Source organism: Merops nubicus, unplaced genomic scaffold (genome assembly GCF_000691845.1).
Source record: "Merops nubicus isolate BGI_N331 unplaced genomic scaffold, ASM69184v1 scaffold20474, whole genome shotgun sequence".
NCBI lineage: Eukaryota > Metazoa > Chordata > Aves > Coraciiformes > Meropidae > Merops > Merops nubicus.
Window position 1 is genome coordinate 14,581 of NW_008605188.1, and position 9,491 is coordinate 24,071.

The following is a 9,491-nucleotide window of genomic DNA, read 5'->3' on the forward strand; positions in this document are numbered from 1 at the left end:
ACCTATTTTGTTTGTGGGAAAAACACTTAATTCCAGTTCCCAGCATAATTTGCAGAAATTCTGGAGGCAGAGACTAACACCTTACTCTTAGCAAGTCAGGTGCTGCTCTGAAGTTGCTGGGAGGTAAATGTGAAGCCAGCTGCCTTGCAATAAGCCGACTGTTGGGAACAGGCTCTGTGCAGAAGCAGTGGTTAGTGGTGGTGGTGTCTCTTTCAGAAATGGGATGCAATGAAAATATTCAAATCTGCTGAGGCCTTCTTCACCTCCATCGGCCTCTACAGAATGACTGATGGCTTTTGGAGGAACTCCATGTTCACAGAACCAACCGACAACAGGAAGGTTGTCTGCCATCCTACAGCATGGGATCTGGGGAAAAATGACTACAGGTACTGCAATTACTATGATCCCTTCCTATCTCATCTCCTAGAACATTTGTATTTTCACTAAAGGTACACCATGATGGTTTAAGTTGTAATTTTTCCTGGGTTTTTTTTTGGCTGTTCAGAGGTGGAAGGAGGACAAGAGAGCAAAGATCATGTGGGACTGTAAACTTGTGTATCATTTTCTGTGAAGACCTAAGGACTACTGTAAAATTTAACCAGAGAAGTGATTATTATTTATATGATTTAGAGAAATAAACACTGTTCTAGTGCTTAAGGAATAAGCAGAAATACAGATGCTTGTGGATACCAGTGAGATTTGTGAACGCCTGCACATTCTGCAGCAATGGCACAGGGTCCCTTGGTAGCAAGTGAAAACCTTCTGCGAGCTCACTATCTAGGCTTAGCAGAAATATCCAGTTTCAGGCAAATACATCAGTCTCGACTATATTTGGGAAAGGAGAGAGACAGCAAGTTCTGACACAATGAAGTCTCTTAAGGCAAATTCTGTTGCCTCCTGCAGTCCTTGCAGTTACCTGGGGAAAGAGGCTGTTCCCCAGCAGTGCTTGGTGAAAGCTGCCAGCCTCACACCTCAGCAGTCTGGGGAAAGTGAAAGGAAACCCTATCTGGAAGAAATTTCATAACTAAATAGTACCTGCAAGAGGATGAAGTAGCAGCTGTCATGACACACAGGGTTTTTTACACTCTTATCTGCCCAAGTTTATTGCCAAGTTTCAGAGAGCAGCTGCTTCTCACAAACCAGCAATTTTCTCTTGCTCTCAGCACAATTTCAAGGTGGCTGAAAGTGTTTTGCTGAGTTCCCCTCCAGACCTCACTCTTGCAGGAGGAACTGCATCCCATGCTAGGAGGTGGCCACCTGGGTTTTGTGAGGGGCAAGGTGTGTCCTCAAGCTCTGGAGGCTGCTTTTCCCTGTGGTTGTGGCAGGCAGGGCTGGACCATCATCTCTCTAACCATGAGCACTTTTCTCTGGAGCACAGGATCAAGATGTGCACCAAAGTGACAATGGATGACTTCCTGACTGTGCACCACGAGATGGGCCACATTGAGTACGACATGGCGTACTCTGAGCAGCCCTACCTGCTGAGAGGTGGTGCCAATGAGGGCTTCCATGAGGCAGTAGGTGAAATTATGTCACTCTCTGCAGCCACTCCTCAGCACCTGAAATCCCTTGACCTCCTAGAGCCAACTTTCCAAGAGGATGAAGGTAAATAAATGGATAAACATTATGTACTTTAGTGAAAACACTTGAAGGCCTTATTTTGTAGCAGATCATGCCTGCAAACTGAGTGATCAGCTGGGAAGCTGCTGAAAATCTTACCCCACTGATTTACCAGAAATACTGGGGTTTTTTTATTTTTTTTTTCCCCCCCAAATTCCATTGTGAAGCAAGAATCACTATGTTATAGGGCTGCTACATAATTTAGAAACAAATAGCTAACACTTCATTACCTTCAGTACTGAACAACTCATCCCAAAATATTCGTAGTTCATTTAGGTGAGCCTCTGATAGACTTTTCAATTTTCATTGCATGAATCTGTACATATCTCTACCAATGTATGTATTTAGCAGTTCAAACGAAACTTAAACCTTGAGATTTACATCTGCCACTGAAGTGAATATTGAGTGGACAACATAAGTAGACCATTATAATGTAGTTTGTCTGGCTTCTCTGAGTATTACTTTATAAGGATGGAGAGGTACCAAAGTCTTTCAGCTCAAAATTCCTCAGAGCCTGGGAAGATTTTCAGTGGAGGACAATGAAATGTAAATACCAAAGGAATAGGTTATTTAAGAAGTAGGAAGAAAAGAAAGAGAGACAAAGCTGTATACAATACCTAAGTGACCTTTTCACATGTTTTTCTGCAGTAGTATTCTTCCTTTCACTTTCTCCATGGTGAAAATCTGTAATTCAAACCAGTTATAAGCATTAGCTGTAAAAGGAAGCAACTTTAACTGCCTGATCAGACACTAATTGCTAACATAACCATTACCTTAACTGCTTCTCTCTTCAGAAACTGAAATCAACTTTCTGCTCAAACAAGCACTAACGATTGTTGGAACAATGCCTTTTACTTACATGCTGGAGAAGTGGAGGTGGATGGTGTTTAGGGGTGAGATTACAAAGCAGGAAAGATGAAGTAAGTTTGAAAAGCAAAGAGGATTTTTTGCAAATGAACCTGCAAAACCAACCCTTTGTAGTTACTCAATATACCGAAGTGCTTGTGTTGCCATAGAGCAGGATCTGTCCATCTCTCAGGGTGTTTCTAAAAAGCCCAGCTAGAAACACCCAACATGGTGCAGACAACATCTCACAAGTCATGTATCCCCATGAGCACTGTGTACAGCCTTGGACAGCTTAGTCTTGGCAGACTTTCATTTCTAACATCAGCTTTGCTGATAAAGGCAACCCATGCCCTTTATGTGGGATGTTCCAGATGCCAGGATCAAAACTGATGTCCCCTTGATGCATGCCCCAAGACATCTTCATAGCTTTAGTACAGCCCCTGCCTCATTCTCCTTGGATGTATGTTCTGGTTCTGCTCCTCACCTCCATATGGACAAGTGGAAAGTGAAGTTCACTGTTCTTGCCAGCCTGAGAAGCATACCTATGTCAATCTACCAAACATCTGTGCACACTTCTCTGTTTTGTCTGCCCTCCCCATTCTAGGGTGGTTTTAGAGGCAAATTGAAAGATTCCAGACTGATTCTCTCTTATGTATTATGATAACACTTTTCTCAGTTAAGAAAATACAGTTCCCTTGGCAAGTAACATCCAGAGGTGCCTTTTCAGAATATGCCCACCAGACAATCTATTTTCAGCACCTTGGAGCTCAGGATTAAAAAAATGGCTTGATTCAGACTGGTGTCTGTCATTTCACAGGTTGGTTAACATGGGGGCAGAAAAATGCAAAGAATCCAAACAAGCCCCATACCGAACAGGCAGTCTGCACTCTAAACATGAACATGAGCAGCGAGCCTCCATCAGCCAACAAAATCTATAATAAAACTTGATATAAGCAAGCCTCCTGACCCACTGTAAAAATCAGTCAGCTTTGATTTATTCAGAAGTACCAGAGATGTCAGAGAGAGGGAGAATGACAAATTGTTCCGGGAAGCTTATCACATCTGTTGTAGTGGCACTGCAAAGCTCTCTGCTGGAGCAAGACCTTGAAATACAGGTTTACAGAAAATATTTCCATATAAGCTTATTACCACTTTCAGTGCTTAGAGCATGGGGCTTTTCCCATAGTATTGATCAGTAAACACGCTTTCAGAAGAGGAAAATAAGAGAAACCTGTTTTCCAGCCCTGTGGCACAGCAGGCCATCTACTCTTTGGACCACACAGCCTCTGCATGCACTTACCCAGCACAAAACCACAAGTATTAGTCTCCAAAACTGTAATGGCCTGGGGCATGAGAGGTGTGTGTGAAGCTCATGTCTTGTAGATTATTTCGTGTAACTCCCTGCACACTCTGCTATTATACAAATCCCTTCCTTGCACTATCAGTTTCAGAGCAACTTCTCTGTGATCTCCAGCTGTGGAGCAGTAGTCATTTGGGTTATTGGGAGCTATATATGGACTTCCTCTGTTTGGCAGTGAGAGAGGTGTCCATACATATCGGACAGCACAGAGCAACAGCAGTTGGGTTATTTTCCTTATTTTCTATTAATAGTAATCCTGTGTTTTTCCTTCATCCCCAGGAGAGAAATAGTTGGCGTTGTTGAACCCATCCCTCATGATGAAACCTACTGTGACCCTGCAGTGCTGTTTCATGTGGCTAATGATTACTCATTCATAAGGTAGCTCAGTATTTAATTCATTACTTACATTTTGGGTATAGAACAAGCCTTGAATACCTAAAACATCTACTGGAGAGTCTCAGGACACAGTTATTTTGTTTAAAGTCCTGACCGAAGGTCACTGATTTCAGTGGAATTTTTTCTGTGGACATCAAGGGCTGCTCCATGGCAATCTCTGAGCAGTGAGGAAGCTGCTGTTCTTCCTGCCCAGCAGAGAAGCTTCATGCTGCCATCAAACCAGCGGGAGCACATCTATATGAGGTGCTTGCCTCTTGAGGAGGCAGCATGCCCTGTACCACTGTCTCTTGTCCTGTGTATAAGCAACAAAGAAGCTACTAATTTTGGATGCCCCTTCATGTCCCAGCCATCTCATTTTAGAAGGCTCAGCTGAAGCAGAGAGCTGGGTCTTAAAAACCTTACTTGTTCCTGGTTTATGTGGCAGCAAACAGATCTGGGGCTCTTTTGCTGCATTTGACCTTGGCATTTTGTTAAATCTTAGTGCAGCCTATAAATATCAGCTGGCTAAAGCAGCAGAGATTTCCAAAAGCCAATGGCTTGTGGGTTTCCTTGCCAGATGACTAACAAAACCTGTGCCTTCCTTCTCTGTGCCCTTCCTTTAGGTATTACACCCGGACTATCTACCAGTTCCAGTTCCAGGAGGCACTTTGCAAGGCTGCTAACCATACTGGCCCTCTGCACACATGTGACATTACCAACTCCATCACAGCTGGTCAGAAATTGAGGTAACAAAGCAAAGTTTTCACAAGTAATAAATCAGAGTGTAAAAAAGCCTAATTCATCCTTGAAAGCTTATGGAGTCAGCAAAGTTGCATCAAGAATGGACCTAGCCTGAAAATTTAGCATAGAGCTACTTAGTTTATTTTGATGAGTTAACTAAATTTATATCCACTGAGGATCTATACATCAACAGTTTAATTGCCTCTTCATGAGAAAATAATTTATTTTACTAACAGGAATAAAGGAAGGAAGGAAGGAGGGAGTTCAGAAGCAAAGAATAAAACTTTGACACTGATCGCAGATTATTTTGCTAGATGTCCAGATGGAACATGACAATAACATATATTACCTCTCCTTCCACATACACAGGCGATTGCTTGAATTAGGCAGATCCAAACCCTGGACAGAAGCACTGGAAAGCGTAACAGGGGAGAAATACATGAATGCAGCACCCTTGCTCCACTACTTCGAACCTTTATATAAGTGGCTGCAAAAAAACAATTCTGGCAGATACATTGGTTGGAGAACAGACTGGGCTCCATGTACGTATGGCTTGTGGGTGCGTTAAGGATGCTTGGTAGTCCTCACAAACCTTGACCAACAAAGTCCTTTCCTCATGTAGCTGTTGAAGGCTCTTCTCTGTAAGGAAGCAGGGTTATGAGAAATACCCACTGAGCAGTAAGATTTACTCATGGGAAAGCCAAGCATTTTTCAGCCTGTGGTGGTGACATGGAGAGCTGAACCACCCAGGTTATATGTATGTTACTGCTATCAGTCCTGGAGAACACCATAACCCTTACAGTGCTGTGCCAGTCTCTAATGGTGGGATTCACCTAACCAGACACCAGCATCTGGATCTGAGCTGCTCATTCCCAATGGTGGGTAAAAGACATTTCCTTCAGGAGTTGTCTAAAGACCAGAGGACTGCACTCCAGATGTGCACACTCTTTTTGTCTACTACAAAACCAGGCTTGGATGACTGACATCCCAGATGTGAATATTTGCGGTAGAGGTGGCTGAAGGGAAACAGGATAATCCCACCAAGTTAGTGAGGAGCAGCAGGGGAACCTGTGAGGAAACTCTAGCCATGCCAGCATTTCCAAGGGACAGACCTTCTGTTGCTGCAGCTCTGACACAGCCCTTGTTTCTTTTTAAACCAGATTCTGGCAATGCCATCAAAGTGCGCATCAGCCTGAAGTCAGCGCTGGGGGACCAGGCGGTGAGTGTTTGTGCTGGGGCACTCTTCCCTTTCCTTGGGCAACAGAGATGTTGTGCTAATCACTGCCACAAAATAAGGCAGGGTGTGGCCGATCTTTGTATCTGAAGAGTGGAATCGGCAAGTGAAGAGTTATCTCACAAAGGATGTCTCATCTGAGTTCATGGTCAAGACACCCTCTACAGCTTGTGGAGGGATGTCTCCAGGGAGTGATTCCACCCATTTTAAGAAACACGTCTCAGATAGATGAGTTGAGTTATTCTGTGGAGCTACTGATCATTTTTTACCTGCTACAGGACAAGCCTAAAGGGCTAGTGTAGAAGGATCGTTGTACCTGAAAATGGCTATATTTTTCCCAACTATGCTGATATGTCTAAATAATTACTCTACCTAATTTCTTTAATTTCTGTTATTATGGCTGTGGTGGCTGCCTTCAGAAATTATTAGAGCAGCAAATTCACATTTACATGTGGGGCTAAAGCAGAGGGGTTGAATCCCACTCTCTATTCTCAAATGCTCTTGATTTCACACTGAAAGCCTTCTGTCAGCATTGTTCCGAAGGTCTTTGTCTGCCTGTTTGCTGTAATTTTTTCGGGACCTGATATATTCAGCTGCCTCCTGGCCCTCCAACCCTTATGCAGAGACAGCTTTGTTATCAGGATTGTGGGGGGCAGTGCAGCTGCTTCTGTTTCAGGCGAGGAGAAGGGTTTCCATTCCCAAGAGCTTGTCTGCTTTCCCCAGTTATACCAGCTGGTCCAATAAAATGCATTACAGCAACTGAAAAACCTCATCAAAGCCAAAGATGGCTTTTAAGATTTTAACCAGAGCATTGGCTTAGCCCATCTGCTTAGCCCAAGCTGAAAATTTGCTCCTTATTCTAGCTGTGCCTCTTTATGCTAATCTCATGGAGGCAGTGCAGAAGGCTTAAGTGCAGACACTTCATTCCTGTTAATAGCCATCTTCACCTTGCAGAACATTAGTAATTTTCCAAGAATGGATATGTCATCAGGCAGGTCATTTAAACCTGCACGTCAGAGCCTATTGGACTAGCAAGGACACAATACCATGGGCTCATTTTTCATGTGAATTGATGCTCTTACTTCTATCACTCTCTCACATGCAAGCCCCACTGGAGTTTTATAGCTTCCTAGACCGCTGAGTCGAGTTAGATACAATTCAAAATTGATATCAACAGCATGAAAAGGTTCCATATTACAACACATTTATTAGTCATTATGGTTAATGTTTAGCTTAATACCATTTTTTATGCGTGCCTTTTGCCATCATAGTCTTTTGTTGTGCAATTGAGCAGCTGTAAAACAATCTCATTCAGATTACTTAATTTGAATTATTGTATGGACAGTAGGTTCCTTAGCTATGAAGAGCAAGCCATGCATTTTCCTCTCAAAACCACCTTGCAAGAAACCTTCTCCGTTCAGTAGCTTTCTGCCTCCCCACAAATGTCCCTTCTGCTGAGCTCCTGGGGACATGACTCTGAACGCTGGTATGCCAGCAGTGAGTAATGGTACACGGGTGAACTGGCACAGAGAAAAGGCAGGGAGAACCTCGGGCAGGAATCTCAGCCCGGCTACACAGAGCAATGTGTTTTGGCTGCTTTACATGGCTCACAGCACACAGAGGCTGGGAACCCAGTGCAACTGTTTGTCTAAGATGTATTTTGAGCTGCTTTGCACCACCACTAAGACAACAGAAAGCTTTCTGAGTACGCCAGCAAATCTTTCTGTATTCTGCTCTTTAGCATTGGATAGAGCAGGAAGGGAAAGACCCCCTCTCTTCTGCAGAGGGGGAGCTCCTCGGGAGCAGTTGCAGTCCACCCAGGCAATACTACACCTCTCAGCTACATACCCTGGCTGTTATCAGCAGGGAAGTTTAAACAGCCCAAAGTTCTGGCAAATTAAGCACCAAGACTCACGGATGGGCTCATGCCAGCTGTACCAGAGCGTGTGCTGCCGCAGTTACCCTGCTAATTGTTTTCAGGCTGATGAGATGAAAGCTGCAGCCTAGCATTGCTGGATCACCAGCGTAGCTGATGAGGCTGAAACACCCACAGCGTTGCTTCAGCTGGGGCTTTATGAAAGTGCCTTCCCAAGGCAAACTGCTGCAAGACCCCTGCTGAATCTCTTGGGGTCTGTCATATTTCAGATGAAGGGTTCCAGGAATGTGAGTGCCCTGACCACTACTTGCAAATGGAGTCTGTTTCCGTGTTAATTCAAAATTCCCCACTGAGTCAATGTCATATGTGTGATTACATTGTAAAAGGCTGGCACACAAAACAGCATTAGGAAATGGAGAGCTGTCAGCCTGCAAGCATTTAGACGTATTTCATAATGAAAAATCCTTTTTGAATCAAAGGCTAGACTTACACTGTCTTTCAAGTCACACGTGGGAACTTGGAGGGAACACGCTATAATAGAGCAGAGACGCTTAGGCAAGATCATTGTTCTCCGAGAGCAAAGCAGGCTCTGTATTGAACAGTGAACACCAAAGGCTGGTTTTTGAGATGCCTAGGGAAGGTGTGTCAGCAGTCATTACTCAAGCACAGATCAGAAGCCATCCAGGTACTTCCCATCCACACAGCCAGTAATGGTATTTATAAGGGCACTTGGGAGGCACAGTGGCAATTAAAATACATCAAACTGAAAAAGACAAAATATACATTACGGAAATGAATAAATGATTATAAAGCTAAGATGCCAAGTACAGAAAGCAGCAGTAGAAGAATCAAGCTCAATTAGCTCCTGATTTAAAAAAAAAAAAAAAAAAGCAGCAAAAACAAACTGCAGAGCTTAAAGGGGATGGGGATAAATAAAAAATTGAGAACCACCCCTCCCACCCCCCCAAGTAGTGCTGTAGGCTGAGGGTGAACACTGCCAGCTGCCGGAGACAACAGTGGTAACATTGAGAAGTGCTTCAGCAGAGGGCTTTGCCTGCCACTCAGCAAGCAGGAGAAAGTTGGCATTTGCCAGTGCAAATGTGACTCACATCTTCCACCCCTGCTAGCTGGGACAGCCCCTGCCTTCCACACACGGTGGGGGCTGCTCTGCCAGCGGTGGCTTTGGGTCACCTCTGCGTTTCCTGGGGGGCTGGTCCTGCACAAGTTGCCAGCAGCGGTGTCTTTCTGCTCTTCCCTCCAGTGTATTTCTCTATCTTCATTTTATATCAGTGTCAAGAGAAGTACAGGGCTGAAAAATGTAGCTGTGCTTTATAAAGCCTGTTGCAACAGGGCTGCCTTCTACCACACCTTTCTGAATGGTACTCCAGAAAGTCAGGAGCTGTGTTAACACTATCACTGACAGCATTTATAGGCATTCC

General features: G+C 44.1%; 1 protein-coding gene across 1 annotated transcript in view; it reads left to right on the forward strand.

Annotated features, from left to right (window-relative positions):
* The window catches only part of ACE2 (angiotensin I converting enzyme 2), a 23,991-nt gene that overhangs the window by 10,270 nt on the left and 4,230 nt on the right, over nucleotides 1-9,491 (forward strand). Inside the window, exons 8-15 of the mRNA XM_008939271.1 lie at nucleotides 217-386; nucleotides 1,379-1,605; nucleotides 2,415-2,538; nucleotides 2,965-2,976; nucleotides 4,106-4,204; nucleotides 4,825-4,947; nucleotides 5,312-5,484; nucleotides 6,103-6,161. Of these exons, the coding sequence (XP_008937519.1) occupies nucleotides 217-386; nucleotides 1,379-1,605; nucleotides 2,415-2,538; nucleotides 2,965-2,976; nucleotides 4,106-4,204; nucleotides 4,825-4,947; nucleotides 5,312-5,484; nucleotides 6,103-6,161 (987 nt within the window). The remainder of the gene's footprint in view (nucleotides 1-216; nucleotides 387-1,378; nucleotides 1,606-2,414; nucleotides 2,539-2,964; nucleotides 2,977-4,105; nucleotides 4,205-4,824; nucleotides 4,948-5,311; nucleotides 5,485-6,102; nucleotides 6,162-9,491) is intronic.